The sequence below is a fragment of the Esox lucius genome, chromosome 13 (genome assembly GCF_011004845.1).
Source record: "Esox lucius isolate fEsoLuc1 chromosome 13, fEsoLuc1.pri, whole genome shotgun sequence".
Classification (NCBI taxonomy): Eukaryota; Metazoa; Chordata; class Actinopteri; order Esociformes; family Esocidae; genus Esox; species Esox lucius.
This window is the reverse complement of record NC_047581.1, coordinates 10,950,396-10,969,357: the sequence shown is the minus strand read 5'-3', so window position 1 is coordinate 10,969,357 and position 18,962 is coordinate 10,950,396. Positions and strand designations below refer to the sequence as shown.

Genomic DNA, 18,962 nt, shown 5'->3' with positions numbered 1-18,962 from the left:
ACTGCGGTACAATATGTCTCTGCACACCTACGGGTTGTCCACTGATGCATTTAAGACGAGGTCGTTTATAATCTCAGCTTCTCAGTTTGCCTGTGGAACCTTTGCGTGGTATTGAAAATATTCTGCTCTAGTCTGCTTTCGTGTAAAGTGGAATTGCATTAAATGTCTTTAAGACAAACAAATTACCCCCCCCTCGACTAAAACTTTTTCCTACACTTGTATGAAAAAGTTTGGGCACCCCTGAAAATGTCCATGATTTTCATTTATAAATAATTGCATGTTTGGATCAATAATTTCATTTTTATCAATCAAAGAAATGATAGACACGGTTATATTTCAAGAATCTGCTGATACTGAGTGGAATCCATGCAACCCTCATCTTTAACAAGATTCCCAGTACCGGCACTGGCCACACAGCCCCACAGCATGATGGAACCTCCACCAAATTTTTATGTGGGTAGCATGTGTTTTTCTTGGAACGCTGTGTTATTTTGCCGCCATGCATAACACCCCTTGCTTATGCATAACGACCAAATAACTCAATCTTTGTTTCATCAGTCCACAGCACCTTATTCCAAAATGAAGCTGGCTTGTCCAAATGTGCGTTTGCATACCTCAAGCGACTCTGTTTGTGGCGTGTGTGCAGAAAAGGCTTCTTCCGCATCACTCTCCCCGTACAGCTTCTCCTTGTGCAAAGTGCGCTGAATTGTTGAACGATGCACAGAGACACCATCTGCAGCAAAATGATGTTCTTTGGAGGTGGTCTGTTCAAGGCTTAATTAGCTCACCAAATCAATTGTGTGTTCCAATTAATCAGTGCTAAGTAGTTACAGGTATTCAAATCAACAAAATGACAAGGGTGCCCACATTTAATATTGCTACACTAAAACTCTGTCTGGAAAATACCCCAGTACTCAGCTTTTATTAGAAAATGAATGGCATGCCACTGTGACGACAGTAAATTATTATGCAGCCTCAGAGGGGTTCCTTAAACTTTTTCATACCACTGTATCTGTACAACTTCTACAGGTACCTTATCTCTCTCCACAAGCCATGATGGGAAGGGGGGAACATGCATGCAAGGCTTGATTTTAAAGGTTCACAGGGGCGTTCCCTTAAGGTTCTGACCCATCCCGATTGACAAATTAAACAGTGCGTTTTCTTGTGGCTGTGTGTTCTGATATGTAGCCCGTGGTTGTGTGTGAGTGTGTGATCGCACTGTAATCTGATTGAAAAAGGATATCTGACTATTACCATAGCAACCTACTGTTTCTGTAACAGCCAGAAAAGAAAAAAAACCTTTTAGATTTTGACAGAGAGAACGAGCCATGAGAAGAAGCATCAACTGTGTTTCATGGGCGCCGTTTGTTTTCTAATGGAGCCGTGTTTTTGCATGTGTGTGTGCGTGCGTGTAGTATTCTCTCAAGTTTCAGTCAGCCTTCTATGTCTCAGCTCTGTGTCAGCAACAAAGTGATTGCAGGCTACAGGAGAGTTCACACTCTGTTTCCATGCATTGTAATATAACTCCATCTCATAACACTTTAGTGTCTGGCTAAAGCAAAGTCAAATTGAAAAAAGGTGCTTGAATTGAATAAAGGCATCCAATTCGTCAATGTCCTTCTGAAATAGTTTTGACTGTTACACATGTTCTAATCTCAGTAAACCAGAAATATAAATACCACGCAAATGGTTTGTCACTTTGTGCTTGACTTCTGGGGGAATGCCGTTAACAACCATGATGAACAGAAGGCAGTGCCCTCGGTAGCGAATGGCAAATGATACATTTTTGTCAAGCTGCCGAAACTGGAACAATAATCAGTGATTTTTTTTTTACCACAAACTTGCATGCAGCACTTTGGATGAGGTAATTGCAAAGTGGTTTGTCTACCTGGAGATTGCTGTAACAGCGATTAATGGAACAAGAACTGTTGTACAAATTGTCCGTCTTCGGCGTATCCCTGAGGGGTTCAGTAAGTACACACACAAGCTTGAAATCCTTCACCACTTTAACCACTACCTTCGCCCGATCCTGATTGGTCCAAGTAATAAATCATAAAACCCCAAATCCAGGGACTACTGCTAGTAATCCAAATTATACCCTAGCCTTGACAGATTATCGCCGTTTATACAGAGAATCTGTCCACGAGAGATTACACCCGTTCCGATGATGTCATAGTAATTGACCTACAAAGCCTTTAAATCTGTATCAGCTCATTGCTTCATAATCTCTCGTTGCCTTTTCTCCAAAACACACCTGTCTGAATGTACACGCGCCCGCCCAGACACAATCACGCAAATCTGTACAACACGCCGAAAGCTATTTTTCCCCTCTTTCCGCCATAATGTACACAACAGGACTATGTACAGCCCTGTGGCCGTAATGAAATTAATCAAATGATAAGGTCATGAGGCTTACACGGATTCCTTCCTCAGACTGAGGGGAAGGGAGAGACAGAAGCAATTTATAATGTCTTTTCTGGGGAGCCGCATATCATATCTTCCTCAGACAAGCAACGGCTCTGACCAGAAACGACCCGTTCCTCCCAGCCATATGATCCAAAGCCAAGTCATCCATGTGACGTAAAAAATAACATCTCCCTCCAACTCCCTCTCAGATATACCTTAACAGAAGAGCCGAATCAAAACAGCCCTTCTGAAAAAGTCAGGGCGGGAGGGGTTCAGGACAAGGAGGACAGAACGAATATCCATGTAGAGTCAGAAAGCAACACCCCAGGTTGGAAAGCAATGCCCCAGCTGAGTTTATTCTCCTTTATGAAAGTGATCCGTTATCATCTGTCAGCAAAGCAGAACGAGAATTTCATTCCAACAACACAGTAACCTGGCTCTCAAACACAGAGACTTGGCCAATAACCCAACTGTGACATTTCATTGACTATGGGCTCATCTCTCATTTCCTCCTTAACCTTGGCTCGAACAAAAAATTCTCCTGATCCAGAAAAAAGGAGCGAAATGCGGCTATTGATGTCTTCATCGTATTACGGCTAACGAACGTACAGCGATTCACCTGGAGTACGACGCAAACGGGATCCTTAAGCATGGAGGAGGCTGGCAGGGTGAACACATGCCACCCTGAAATTACGTCACACGTCTGCCACTTCTGGTTTCCAGAGGTCGATTTCCTCTCGAATGCTTGAAAAGAATGGTTGTGAGGAGACGGCCCGTCAGTTCTTTTACCACAAGAATTCATTTCCTGAATGGCGGGTCAACATGTTGTTCATGGCATGACAATGAAGCCAGGAGGGAATGGCTGAACGGGACTGGAGGGACCAAGCCCGTCACGTAGCTCCGTAGGGTCTCTCTCTTTCGCTGCCATGAACATACACACACACACACACACACCATGAACAAACGCAGACTCACATTGTCCCATCAGAGTGGGCGCTGTGACTGCTGCCAGTCTTATTGTGTGAAGTGTTTAGTCTTCAGATACACATCCTCCATTCAAATGAATCATTCCACAATAATTGTTATACAAGAGAACAATAACAAAAATAAAAATAAATCTATCATGCCTCATTTGTCACGTCGCCGTGCTGGTGGAAGAGTTAATGTCAGCAGAACTTTCATTCGGGTTCCACTAAGAGGACTAGTACAGGTTCCAAACTCATTTGAAAACAGTAACAGGTGTCTTACGAACGACGTGAAACCAAGTCAATATGAGCTATAGCCAGAAGAGGCGTATCCCCTGGGACTCTGATATAGGAAGGCCAACTGATGCTTGGCAGCTCAAGTGAAAACAATCAACAGCATCCGGCATACACGCTAGTCAATAGCTTCATCTTAATCTTGTAAACAATGAGAATGCAGATTCAGAGTGGAGCTGTCCTCGTGTATTGTTTTAAATCCTCCCCAGAGGCCACTTTAGGACAAGAGCAGGAAGCGTGTTTAGTCGAACGCGGTCCTGCCTGTGGCCAGAGATGATGTAGATTGGAACATACGCCGCCTGGTGACGCCACGGAAGTCTTGTAATCATCACAACGAATCCAATAAAGGAGGCGAGCGCGTTGGCGTAATGGGCGAGGCAACCGGCAAAAATGGGACGCAACGGCCCGGCTCATACGATCTATTCAAATGGACACTAAACAAAGCGCGTCTGGCATTTATACAGCTGGCCTTCTGAAGGGCTTTCAACACCTAGTCCAGCTCTGACACACACGAGAGGCGCACAGTAGGCTTGCACATAACAGGCTTGAGCAGGCGTCAAAACCCCATTGCCGCACCACCCCACATTGGCCCCACCAGGCCCCCAGCTCCGGCAAGCGGGGCGTGGTACAGGGACACCGGCAAGAGGCGAGTAGGGTTTCGGAGGCCGGGGCCGAGGTCTTGAGACTGCGTCTGTCACGCTCCGGTTTTCCACCCAATCTGTTCCATTGATCCTGAGAGACCAGTCTGTAACGGCGGACTGACGTGGCAAACCAGCGGCTCTAACGTGTCAATAATCCAGACGCGGAGGTCCAAGAGACCGCCGCCCGGCCATCTGCCGCGTGCCAACCGCGGACGCTCGGAATTCAACACAAAAGGGTCTGGAAAGGGAAGACCATTGTTTCTTGTTGAATACCTCAAGAGCAATGAGGCACTGTCAAGCACTGAAAAATCTGCACGGTCACATGTGAGCATTACCCAAATGCTCTGTTAATGAGGTACTAACATGGATATCAGTGAACAAAGTCACTGGCACAGACAGAGTCGGCAACCATGTTCTGACATTCTGTCATGAGGAATTACAAAAGCGTCTTCCGCGAGCTGTTCCATCACTTGCTGACAGAGCGAGAAGCACTTGCTCTGTGGAGATCATCAATCGTACGACCAGCCGCCCCGCTGTCCTCAGTGATTACTGTCCTGTCGCATTAACACCTGTCATAAAGGAAAGTTCTGAATGCTTGGTTCTCCCGCACATACAAAACAAGTTACTAGACTTTGTAGACCTCTTTGAGTTTGCCAACAAACAAACAACAGGAGTGGACTACCTCATTCAGCTTGGTCCTTGAGATGCCAAAGTGCAACGTCTGGACTTTTCAAAATTCAGTAATGCTTTCAACACAATACAAACATGGCCGCTGAATGCGTTGGTAACATTTATATATGAAACTAGGTATAAAACACACCATGGGTGAGAACTAACAGCATAACACACACACAGTGAAGGCCACTGAGTCCAAAGACAAAATTATAGACTTAAGGAAACAATTGTCAGCTCCAAAGGCTCTAATCATCATGGGTAATCCCAGCATAGAATAGGTGGAGGACTAGTACCTCAGAATAATCACTGTTTATAAGCTCAACAGTGGGGAAATGTGTTATCAAAACATCAATTCTAAAAAAATATTTTAAAAATTCAAAGGCTAAATGACAATCAATGTGTGCATAGCCCTTTTACAAATGTTTTATTGAGTTTGTCTTTTAGCGTAATAACCTGGTTTGGCACTCTCACAAGAACAAATCAGAATACCCTAGAGAGATTTCCAGGTCAGAGGCAAGATTGTTGGGAGAAAAAGGCTCTGAAACATTTACCATGGGAGCACACATAATACAGATAAAGAAATCACATTGGATCTTATGCTGCCCACTGAACAGCCACTATGCATAATGGCCATGAGGACAGACTACGGTCCACACCTCTCTAAAGTAGTTTATACCGGGCATCATAAAGGCCTTCAAATAAATATTTCCTCGTGTGCCACATATTTATCTAACATTATGCAGCTCGTCATAGAAACATACTTTGGTGACATTAATCTTGTTTATACCACACCAGCATTTCTATTCTGTAAAGTATATTTATTTTATCTGACTTGCCACATATTAAGTTCCTTCTAGAATGAATTATATTCACTTCTCATAAAAAAAAGTCCCATTGGATGTTTCCATTCATTCATTTTGTATCCTCTTTAGTCTGATGCTGCTATAATAACATAGAGTGATGAAATGGAACAATTATAAATCACTTTGTGGTGTTCAGGTGAACCCAGGTGTAAAATGCCCCATCTGCTTACCTGCTATAATTTCAATTTATTCTGCTTTCACATTGATGTCGCCTGTTAGATGGTAATGAATTATAGAGCAATGTAAATATATCTCCAGTATTTAGCGATGGATTTGGCTTAGACAATTCCTTCTCTTTCAAAAGATGTATAAGGCTCGTGCAGCACTGAGAATATAGGAGCGTATTTATCAGAGATCACACTATTTGGCACCATATCAAAATGTCAGAATAGAAAACAACACATTCAGCTTTCATTGTGATGCTAGTATACAATGTTCAATGTGATATTTCTATTAAGCTTTTGGAAAATAGAAAATGTATATCCGAGGGATGAGTAACAATTCTCTTTTTATGACAGCAGATATCCTGAGTCATCTCCCAACGGGCGGAGATTCGTTTTCATTCGGCAAACAGTTTGTGTGTATAAATATTCATAAACCACCTTGAAAAGGCATAGAGGGCTTTGTAGCCCAATTCAATGGAGAGAGGCCTCCCTTCCACCCCTGTAACACCGCAGCTGGGCTTAGAACCACTTCCAACACACGACCTTTACAGCCTAAAACAAAGATTTGCACAATTAACTACTTTTAAATGTCAACCCCCTGCAAAATCTGCATACCAACGCCAGACCTTGCATAGAAATGAGGGCGTTTTTTAAAAGAGTCAGTGTTTTCCCTTAATTTCGCCCCAAATGAGGTTCTTTCTCTGGTTACAGGAGAGAAGAAAATGTAAATGTCAACATATCTTGTAGCGGTATCCTTCTGCTGCTAATTAACCTTTGTCGTTACGGGGGACTAGGCTCGGTTCTGGCTAAACACCGCAATTAACACCAGTACCACCCAGAGAGACTTGAGCTAGCGACTGAGATGGCGTCTGACACATGCAAACCAATAACGGACCACTGTCCAGTTTTCCCCAAATGATAGATTTCACCTACGTGGATACGCTAAGGACCTATAAGTCCCTTAAGTAAACTGTTGGTAACGCTCATTAGTATTTGTTTTCTCTAAGCCGTATGAGGTTTGTCTGAAAGCTGTAATTTAGTGATACATTAACAGCAGGTACAGTGGCGGGTCAGGCTATATTCTGGCTATACACCCGGCAGACTCCATGTGGAGAAGTAATATTTGGTCCACTAAGTCATATGGTCTTCAAATTGAAAGGAGGTATATTTGAACAACAAAGCGTACAAGTGAAAACCAATTAGACAAGGCGGTGTCACTCCTGGTCTTCATCTGGCCATCCTGCTTCCGGAACGATTCGTAACCAGTGGCGACCCCCTGGGATCATAGTTAAGCCCACGGACTTCGAACCCTCCATTAGTCCACAGGAGGCCTGAGTCAGGCAATGCCTATTACCGAATCAGCTCATTAACATCTGCTCCATTCACACGCCTTCAATCCCTTACTGCAGAATCAACACTGTTCTAGGCCCTGAAATACCACAGGTAGCAAAGCAAACATAATACCCAGGAACACTATACGATGACGGACAAGAAATGTGTTTGTTTTTAGGTTGAAAAATATTGAGATTCGCAGAAGGGCCGAGCCGGGGCTGGGCACGTGATTGACATCATTTCCATCAGGAGGAAAGAGTTGACTTTTGGACGGGGTTACTGGAAGGCTGCGAGACTGGCGCGGGACAGCCAGAGTACAGTTGATTCAGTGCAGGATGCAGCCGGACCTCCGCAGGCTGAGGAAGAAGAGAGCGGAGAAACCTCTGAGGGGTGGCTAAAGAGACAGTGGGAACAGCAAGCTGGGAGAGAGATGGAAAGAGTGAGATGAAAGGAGCAAGAGAAAACAGAACTCAGCGGCAGCACAGTAAACCTCCAGTTCCCTGAAATAAGTCAACTTACTGTTAACACGGAGTACAATGGAATTGTTTTGGGGTGAAAATCGGCAACGAAACTGTTTGAACTGCTTGCTGTAAGCCAGCTAGATAACATCAGTGCCCTTAATAACTAACATGACTAATGTCCTGATTCTTATCAAGCACCAATGAAAAATGTATGGAAGGGAATTTCTATTTACTACGTCTCGTTCATTTTCTCCATTACTCTTCAACACCGATATCGTGGCAGCTCAGCAGTGGATCTCCCTGAGGGCAGTTACACCTCTGAGCGCATGTGAGGCTAGTCAAACCACCTTGATGAATATTGCAGAGGTCCGAGGTTTGCAGAGACGTCGATGGAATCCGTCTCAATCAGCAGGCGAATTGATGGCCCACACTCACATTTGCCTAGGCGCTAATTGGGTGCAGTTAAAACCCAGTAGGCCATTTTCTTTTTCTTTTTTTAAACCTAGGAGTAAAATGGCTCATTTGTAGCGAGCAGAGGAGATACATTAGAAATCACTGTCATTCTACAGCCAACAGCTAACCAGAGGGGCCAAATTATTGATGTCTTTTCTTGCCAGGACTAATGCAACAGAAGACAAACCGCGCATACTGAGAGAATTGTATTTCCTAATGAGGCAGAAAGAGGGAGAAGCACTTGACCTGAAAAGTGAGAATTCTAACCTCCTGACAATAGGAATTTTCTGACTTCGCTCCTTGAGACCCCCAAGCAGGTCAAACATCCTTGGAAACCGAAATGAAAGTGATTCTTTAAAACACCTCCATGCATTGAATAACAAGCGGAGGAAGAAAAAAATAACATGTATCATCCGCATGAAGAATCAGAGGGGGATGATTGAATAATTGGGTGAGGAGTTCTCTCTTTATCTTCAATGACCTGGATGGTAGAATGAGTGCAAGGAGGCCTTGGAGTGCACGGATATAGAAACACTGGGAGACAAGCAGGAAGCAATTTGTTCCTCCAACAGGGTTTGTCAGATAAGAGGAGAGAAAGTGAGGGATGTGGAAGAGGAGGTGACATCAGAAGGACAAAAAAGGCCCTTTCAAGAAATTAGCCTCTTGAGCCACTGGCTGGCCGCTGGACTGGCCTCACATCTTAAACAGCTTTAGACAGTCACAGATGGCTATGATATCAGGGAAACATTTAAAACCCACAGGGAAAATGCAGAACCCAAAAAGCTACAGACTCAATTATGGCCAGTTTGGGGGAAAAAACAAACAGGAAGCTGTCATCAGGGAGAACCTTCCTTTCCTGTTTGAAATCAACTTCCCTGTTTCATCCTCCGAAATGAAACAGACAAACACCTTGAACAGCAAAGTGAGCACTTGAAAGGGACAATATCCTCTGTCTGATCGTCAAAGACAGGGGACATATTGAATGACAGCTTTTAGTGCTTTGCGAGGGTTGCTGGCATGCTGGGAGGCAAGCTGATGCCTCTGCAGCGCCGCCGCGGTGATACTAACAAAGTGCTGACCTTGAAATCACAAGTTTCCCCGGAATGAGAAAGAGAGACAGGTTGATTTCGATGTGCGGGAGCTGTTGAATATTCACAGTATCAAGGTGTCCCTCTGAGGAACGGCTCCAGCGTGGCTACAAGGCCGTAGAAAACCCCCAGTTTAACAGAGCAGGTTTCCCGACCCCCCCAACAACACAGAAAATCAACCTGGGTGTGTTTTATTTTATTGTCCAAATTGATGAGGAGGAGAACAATTCATGTAGCATCAGTACAAATTATTTTCAAATGACAGTTTTAATGTCTGTCTCTTCAATCAAATACACAGAGTAAAACAAAACACCAAAGACAGAGAGAGAGAGAGGGGGAGAGAGGGAGGTGGAGAAAGAGAGAGAGAGAGATGGAGAGAGAGGGAGAGATGGAGAGAGAGAGGGAGAGGAGTTTTAAGTAGTAGTGTTCTATTCATCTGTATGTAAATCCAGTGGTTTACGGTTGCCTTAACAAATCAGGGATCAGGAGTGCCAACATCAAGCAGAGAAAAGGAAAGTGCATGTCAGGATTACAAATAAACAGGAGGTGGAAACTAGGACTCAATCTGTAGGTCTACAAGTCCTGATGAGGGCAAAACGGATGTGTTCTCCATTTTGTCAATTTTGAATGTTTCTGTGATATATTGCAGTGCTACTCCAAACCTGAAGCTCAGCGAAGAACTAGTTTACACAGTAGAGTAACATAGTGTATTAAAAAATTTAAAATAAACAGAGGCCAGCTGGTTCACCCCATAGAAAAAGACCCTGTTATTTACATATTTAGCATACCCTTGAATTGTTGATGAACTGATGAGGAACTAGAGAGAGTCAGAGGAGAGAGAGTGAGATTCAAAAGGGCATGATTATACGTTCTGGGTCAGAATCTTAGATCCAGTTGCTCACATAGTCACACTCTCAATGCAATGCTACAAAACTAATATACGCTCCAAAGACAGTACTGGGTCAAGTAGAACCCTATAGAACAGTATACATGGTGTGTAAATCACTAAAGTTATATTACAGAGTAAACCAAACCATTGATTATTACCATCCTAATGGTACAGTATGCAACATATTAAAGAGAGAGAACGAGACAAAACAAAAACATATCAGAGAATCAAATTACAAACTGGGACCAATCTACGTTCATTTCATCCTTTTCTTTTGAACAAATAACAACTATGCAGATCATCAAGATAATCTTTTCGTCTAAATAGCTGAAGTGACTATCTTCAGGTGGGTCCGTTAACGGAACCCCATAGTGTTTTACAAGAATGCATTCATGTAGAGTGTCTCTCGTACATCCGCGGTGAGAGTCGACTCGTGAGAAAGGCCCGTAGCCGTCCAGAGCAGGTGGGCGTTACCCTTGACCCCTGGGTCCAAGGTCAGGTACTAACGCATCTAGGAGTCAGAGGTGGGGTCGTCTGATCCTAGGTCACAAAGGCAAATCCTGAGAGTCACAACGGTCAGGGGTGGTGTTCAAGCAAACCTGCAGCGCACAAATCGACAACTCCGACTCTGCTCTGCCCAACGGTGTAGGCAGTTCCCCAGATGAGACGGAAAACTAGAGATTTGAGAAGGAAATATGCATTTGACACTCTTAACCTGGAGCAGCATTTCCTTGCAGGTCTGCTATGCAGACTCCGAATCTGTACTCGGATCTCTCATCAGAACCAATGTGTCCACTGGAACCTTTTGGACCGTCAGATGGGGCTCTGATCTATTCCAAACAAGCTCATTAGTAGGCCAGGAGTTTTCCCAGACCATGTGAGTTGACCAGGAAAAACCGTGGACTCCTTATTGGGTGACTTTAATCCGGGACCTGGAGTTGTTTCTGATCAGGTCACACTGTCGGAGAAAGCCTCAGGACCCTGGTGATACGTGACCTGATGCCGTGCTTCACATCCGACCCGAACGCTAGAAACGCCACCCGGGAGGAAACGCTGATGTCAAAGTAACCCTAATGGTGACCAAAACCAGGGGATAATGTTCCAAACATATTCACACGTCCGTTGTTGTCCGTCGCCGTTCCGTATCCGATTGGTGTTCTCAAGCATGGTGTCGGAACCCTGAAACCACACCTTGTCATCATGTGTTGAAGCACTGCTTCAGAGTAGAGTCACGTCGGAAAACAACAGGGCTCTGGTGAGAAGCGTGCTATGGAAAATAGAGTTCCATACCAAAGGACAACGTTTGTGAAAGTAACAGTGATGCACAGTATGACTTGTGACTCAACTAAAATGGAATCCAGAAGAGGGGCATCGATAAAAATGATAAAACAAAACATATCAAAAAAGATCTGCTAAACACGTTTGTTAGTACTGTGTGGGTGTGTGTTTTACTCTGTTGGTGTATTTTAACTGTGCGTGTTTGTACTCTGTGTGTGTGTGTTTTTGCTGTGTGTGTGTCTGTAGTGTGTGTGTGTTTCCACTGTGTGTAGTGTGTCTGCATGCATGGTTTGGTGGTCCTATAGGTGTGAAGTAAACATGCTTGACCATGTGGCATGTTTCCACTTTGACTGTGCACAGCGCCTATATGTCAAGTGTGTGTGCACATGCATATGCCTGCGTGTCTGTGTGGGTGTGTGTGTGTGTGCGTGCGTGCGCGTGAGTGCAGTCCAGAGGCTATGAGGCGTTGGAAGTGTTGGGGCTCCAGCCCATCTGGTAGGCTCTCTCCAGGGTCCTCTTGCAGTCCTGCATCACGGTGCTGAACACTATGTGAGGGTACTGGACCACCAGCCTCTCCACTGTCTCCTCGTTAACCTGCAAACAACACAACAAGGGTTGAAGAGCAGCGCACCCCTTTCAACGCGTGGCGAGGCGGCTGCTCGTATTATCAACAACTGGTGCGGCAGAGGGACTGACTCGGTGATTCCCGTTAACCAAACAGCTTTGGGGTGGGCGTCTGCTCTGTAAGGTTTGAGTGTAGCACTGTAGCAAAGGAAAGCATGCTTTTAACAAACTAGTTCCCCAAAGGGAATGGTAACATGGAGTCAATGGTGGCATAGAGACCATTCTGGGCCGGTCTCTACATTATATCAGAGGTTTTAGGGTTGGTAAAGCAGCAGGAGGAAATCTGTCTTTAAATGAACCAAAGGAGACAGATTCAGAGGGAGAAGACAAGACCCTTCAGAGAGATAGATCCCAGATAGAGAGATCCCTGATGGAGAACCCAGATACAGTAGTGAAAGATGACTGACAGAGAGATCCCAGAGAGAGAGAGCAAAAAGATACCAGAGAGAGACAGCAAAAGATCCGTAAGAGAGAGAAATCCAAGAAAGAGAGAGAGAGAGATCCAAGAGAGAGAGAGATCCAAGAGAGAGAGATCCCAGAGAGACGGAGAGAGATCAGAGAGAGATCCCAGAGAGACGGAGAGAGATCCCAAAGAGACCCCAGAGAGAGAGAGATCCTGTTCTAGAGTGACCTGCAGAGTGGAAGGTCACAGCTTAATGAGCTCCTAAAATATTTTCCACTTTTTGAGGGAGAAAACAAAACAGATGTCAATATAACAAGACAAACAAACTAACAGAAGAAAGAAAGAAGGAGGAAAAGCTACACTCTGATTTCAACCTTTTTTTGAAGCAGATCAGCTTTTTGGCACTAAGTGTTGGTAAATCAGTCACTCAGTGAGAAACTGAGAAAGCAAAACATATGCTGGTAGGCTTCACTCCTACTCCTACTACGAGTATATACAGGTATATAAGTTAAAGCCAAATATTTATTTGCTAAAAACAAGGAAAAGGTGGCATAAACTAGAATTTGACAGTTGGGCTAACAGTTGACCATTAATTGTCACCATGGCAACTGCATCAAACATCAGCAAGGAGGTAGAATATCCAGAAAACTGCAACAAGAAAAAAAAGAAAATAATTAAAGAAAAATCCCACTACATCTAATAGAAGAAGAGTGAAGAACAGTCTGATATTCCATACAACAGCCATTAATACATGGAGGGATGTCATATGTAATAACTACAAATATGTTACCAGAGAGAGCATTGGCCGTGGAGGTCCTTTAATAGTTTGCAAAGATCAACCCTTTGATAACAGTTAGCTACTACACCAGAGGGACAATATTAATACGATAGTCTCAACAGCTTTGAAGAGATCTTTTCAGTCCCAAAGGTTCCAAAGACTCCACAAAACCCAAATGTGCCAGAGGTCCCAACCAGCCTACACCTCACCACCCCAGCCACGCCCCCAAGGCATGCCAGGCTGCGGGAGTCCCTGGCCCTGCTAGAACGGGACTACGCTGAGTTTAGAGAGCTAACAGAGGCCAGGCTCACTAAACTCAGTACAATCCAGCAGCTCAAAAATGAACTTAAACACCTAAAAAAGGACAACGAAGCATGCATGGCTGAACTGAAGAGGGAGAACCAGGGATGTATTCAGGGATTAAATGACACCATCAGTAAAATGCAAGATGACAACACAACACTCCGAGCTCAAATGGCCAAAATAAAAGATAAGTGATCAAAGACAGGAGCCACACAAGACAACTACAGCAACTGAAGGAACATTTCAGAATAGTGGCATGCTGGGTACACCTACCCCTAGCCAATGTCCTTCCCCCACCTCTACTCCTTCCTCTGTCCCCACTACCCCAGGATGACCCAGACCTGCTTCCCACAACCCAACCATCACCTAGCTTACAAGGCCCCCCTAACAACCAGCACACATCCCCCCCTTCCAGCCAGACCATGTACTCAGGCTGTCTTTCTAGTTGACTCCAATGGTAGGTACCTGGACACCAGAAGTCGGTTTCCGGGCCTTCAAACCGAATCCATACGGTGCCAAAACATTGACCACGCTGTAAAGCTACTGAGGAAAGAGTCACTGGGAAGCCCACAGTGCATCATGGTACACACTGGTACCAACGACCTTCCCTCCCTAGGCCACAACACTGCTGTGGAATTATCTAAAGTAGCTGAGAAGGCCTGCAGGGGGTTTCCAGACACCAGAATCGTTATCTCCACTCTTCTACCCTGAATGGATACTCCACCACACATCATCCATGACATCAACATCGACATCATAAAGGAGTGCACAGTGCTACCCAATGTCCACGTTGTACTGTATGATGGAGAGAAATGGTGTAAGAGCAAGTCCCTTAAATATGTTGCACTTGGACGCAACCCCACCTTTAATCCTGCTAACACCAGAAGTAATAGGCCAAGTGATACACCTTTGACCCGGGACATCACTATTTCTGCTTCCTGTCCAACTAAGTGCCACCCTACTGCTTCCCACTACACTCACCTCCCATACAACCAGAGAAATGCCCCTCCCACTTCCCCCCTCCCATACAACCAGAGAAATGCCCCTCCCACTTCCCCCCTCCCATACAACCAGAGAAATGCCCCTCCCACTTCCCCCCTCCCATACAACCAGAGAAAAGCCCCTCCCACTTCTCCCCTCCCACACAACCAGAGAAATGCCCCTCCCACTTCCCCCCTCCCATACAACCAGAGAAATGCCCCTCCCACTTCCCCCCTCCCACACAACCAGAGAAATGCCCCTCCCCCTTCCTCCCCCATACAGACAGAGGAATGCCCCCAGCAGCCGTGCTCCCAACTACCAGCAGCAGCTAACCTCTGCTGCTGCTCTGACCAACCCAGTCACGCCCTCCCCACCCCAACGACATCAGAACTGGGAGAGATGCTTATTTGCATCTGCAACAGACTTGTGTAGAACTCCCACTAAACACCACAGGTTAGATAGAAGAACATGTATTTTCACTGTACCATTACTAATTTGATCAGTTTCATTTCAATGTGTGTATGTGCGTGTCTGTGTGTATCCATGTATTACATACGGCACCCATGTATGTACTGTATTGGGTGTGCGTGCGTGTGCGCGCAAGATAATATATTTTGGTAGGTGTGTAGACTCTGTATATCTCATTATTTAGGAAACATATTCCCCCTTAATATGAATACCTTTGTTATTTATATATGTATTTCTCATGATATTAATAATATAATTCATATTTTATGAGGCATGTGTTAAAAACTAGTAAGTTATTATTTTATAAGGTTGATTCATAGTTGCTCTTTTATCTGTTTCACTTTCTTCAATGGCCGTTATTACTGAATATGAGTTTTGGTTTAGAATGTGTTCTTTCAGTATAAGTTGCTTGAATATACAGGGACTCTACTCTTCTGCATTTGTCCTAAAGAGTAGAGAACATGATTTTATTGAAATCATTAATAAGATAGACATCAAAATATTGACAGAAACATGGTGCAAAGACAACACAGTTACCCAATGTCCATGTAATTACAGAGAGTTTATAGTGCTTTCAGTAAAACACCCTCATGTAAAATGTGACAGAGATTCAGGAGGAATAATCTGGTTTAAAAATAATCTTTCAAACTACATTACAGCAGAAAAGAAAGGCAAAACATACATTTAAATAAAAAAGGAAACTGTCAACTCAGATCAAGATATTTAATTACGTTCAATATATATACCACCATCTGAATCGTCATATTTTAATGAAGATTGTTTTTCAGTTCTCTGTTCTGATATAATTATTTTACAGTCAGTGAGCACAGTCTTGTTAATGGGAGATCTTAATGCTAGAACTGGTAAAGACGCAGACTACAAAGATCTAGAGGAAAACACCCATTTATATGATAGTACATCTGTGTATCAATCCCAGCTGAATAGACAGAGAGAGAGCTATGACAGCAATATTAAAAATATAGAAAATGTACAAGTGCTCTGTAAAATCCTGGGTCTTTATATTGTTAACAGTAGAACAAAGGGTGACTCTCTGGGTAGGTTTACTCACTACTGTGCATTAGGAAATAGTTTGGTGGACTACGCCAATACAGTTATGGAACATGAGGAAATCAGTGCCTTATGGTAATGCTACAACTGCCTCTGTCAGACCACGGCCAAATTAAAATGTATCTAAAAATCAGATCAGATAAACCAAGACTGAATGGAAAACTAGAGCCCAAACTCTACCCCCTAACACCCACCTACAGGTGGACAGGAACAAGCCATGTAGATTATCAAACAGCACTTGATAGCATTGCCATAGAAAACATGATTTAGTTTTCATTTTACTAAATTTAAAAAAAGATAAAGATGGTGTTAATCTAGCCACTAATGCAGTGAATGACATATTCATCAAACTGGCAATCATGTTAAAATCCAGCAGCCCTAAACTAAGGGAAGCCATTCTCACGCTGTTCAACTTGGTGATGAGGGTGGGCTACTTTCTGGAGATCTGGAACCAAGGCTTTATTACACCCATACTAAAAAATGGGACCCAAATAACTAGAGAGGCAAATCTGTTAGTAGTAACTTGGGAAAGGTTTTTTGTGGCATAATCAAAGACAGAATCCAGGCCTTCTTAAAAGAAGAAAAAGTCTTAAGTAAAAGTCAAATTGGATTCCTCCTCAATAACCGAACAACAGACCATATATATACGCTTCACACCTTGATCAAAAAACATGTCCATGAAACTAAAAAAAGGAAATTAATTGGCTGTTTCATAGACTTCAAAAAAACCTTTGACTCAATATGGCATGAAGGTATGCTCTTAAAACTCCTTCAAAGTGGTGTAGGAGGCAAGGTTTATGATATAATAAGAAAACAAATGTTGTGTAGAAGTAGAAAACTTAAATACATAAATCTTTAGTCAGGATAGAGAAGTGAGACAAGGTTGCAATCACGGTCTAACCTTGTTCAAAATTTACATAAATTAATTGGCAACTATACTGGAACAATCTACATCTCCAAGACTCTGACTTGAAGACAAAGAAATAAAGCATCTTTTATATGCTGATGACTTTGTTATATTGTCACCGACAGAACAGGGTTTAGAACAGAGTCTGTCCTTACTAGAACAGTACTGTAAACATTGGGCATTATCAATAAAAATGGAATGATTTTTCAGAAAAAATCCAGATCTCAGAAGAGGAAATACCATTTCATCCTGGGAGAAGCAACCGTGAAACACGCCACCAGTTAAACTTACCTAGGTCTGACGATAAGTTCATCAGGGCGTTTTGACATGGCCATAAAGTCGCTAACAGAGAAAGCATGCAGAGCATATTTTGCAATTAGAAAAACAACATATAAACTTAACCCCCCCAATTACAATCTCTCATATCTCCAATCCTTTTGTATGGAAGTGAAATCTGGGGACCCCTTAACAATTTAAATGGTACATCTTGGGACAAAAGCCCAACTGAAATTTTGCACTTGGAATTTTGTAAAAATATCCATTGGTGTTCACAGAAATTCCTCTAACTTAGCATGTAGGGCAGAACTCGGGAGATTCCCCTTATCACTCCATACTGAGAAAAGACCCACACAAAGTGATCCAGAATATTATCATCAAAAGGCCTTTAGGTACAAACAACCACCCTGAGAGTGACCCTTTAAAGCAGTTGGCCCAGAAGCATCAGCTAAATCCAAACATTACACCTTCAGTAACAAAACCAATTAAAACCTCTATCCAAAATTCTCACACTAAATACTGGCAACATTTAATTAAATGTAATCAAAAACTTCAAAGTTACCAAATTCTAAATAGAGATATCAAGTTAGCACAACACCTTGTACAAATCAAAGAATATAAAAAAAAGAAAGCTAGTAACAATGTATGGACTCAGTGACCATATTCTGGCTATAGAGACAGGACGGCATAAATAAAAAACATGGGTGGTCAGAGAAGAAAGATTTTGTAAACACTGTGATTCAGAGAGAGATCCCAGAGAGAGAGATCCCAGAGAGAGAGAGAGAGAGATCCCAGAGAGAGAGAGAGAGAGATCCCAGAGAGAGAGAGAGAGAGATCCCAGAGAGAGAGAGAGAGAGATCCCAGAGAGAGAGAGAGATCCCAGAGAGAGAGAGAGAGATCCCAGAGAGAGAGAGAGAGAGAGATCCCAGAGAGATCCCAGAGCGAGAGAGAGAGAGAGATCCCAGAGAGAGAGAGAGAGATCCCAGAGAGAGAGAGAGAGAGAGATCCCAGAGAGAGAGAGAGAGAGATCCCAGAGAGAGAGAGAGAGATCCCAGAGAGAGAGAGAGAGAGATCCCAGAGAGAGAGAGAGCGAGATCCCAGAGAGAGAGAGAGAGAGATCCCAGAGAGAGAGAGAGAGAGAGATCCCAGAGAGAGAGAGAGAGAGAGATCCCAGAGAAAGAGAGAGATCCCAGAGAGAGTGAGAGAGATCCCAGAGAGAGTGAGAGAGAGTGAGAGTGATCCCAGAGAGAGTGAGAGATCCCAGAGAGAGTGAGAGAGTGATCCCAGAGAGAGAGAGAGAGTGATCCCAGAGAGAGAGAGAGAGAGAGATCCCAGAGAGAGTGAGAGATCCCAGAGAGAGAGAGAGAGAGAGATCACAGAGAGAGAGGAATCACAGAGAGAGAGAAATCACAGACCTTAAGAAATCCCAGATAGAGAGATCCCAAGCCAATGAAGCCATATAATATGAACTGATTACAAAAAGAAACAGATAAAAGAGAGTGGGCGTAGAAACTGAAGTGTCTTTTTCTAATTATCCCTCGTTGCTGGGGAAAGAGGGATAAGAAGCAGGCATGCACTATCCCCACCGTTCCATCATGCTGGGTGTCACATCCAGGCTGACAGGGAGCAGGCCTGGGAGCACCCA

General features: G+C 43.7%; 1 protein-coding gene across 1 annotated transcript in view; it reads right to left on the bottom strand.

Annotated features, from left to right (window-relative positions):
- Window positions 1-9,522: 9,522 nt before the first annotated feature.
- fbxl17 (F-box and leucine-rich repeat protein 17) overlaps window positions 9,523-18,962 on the bottom strand; it is a 251,759-nt gene continuing 242,319 nt past the window's right edge. The window contains exon 11 of the mRNA XM_010892481.4: window positions 9,523-12,103. Within this exon, the coding sequence (XP_010890783.2) occupies window positions 11,966-12,103 (138 nt within the window). The 3' untranslated portion in view covers window positions 9,523-11,965. The remainder of the gene's footprint in view (window positions 12,104-18,962) is intronic.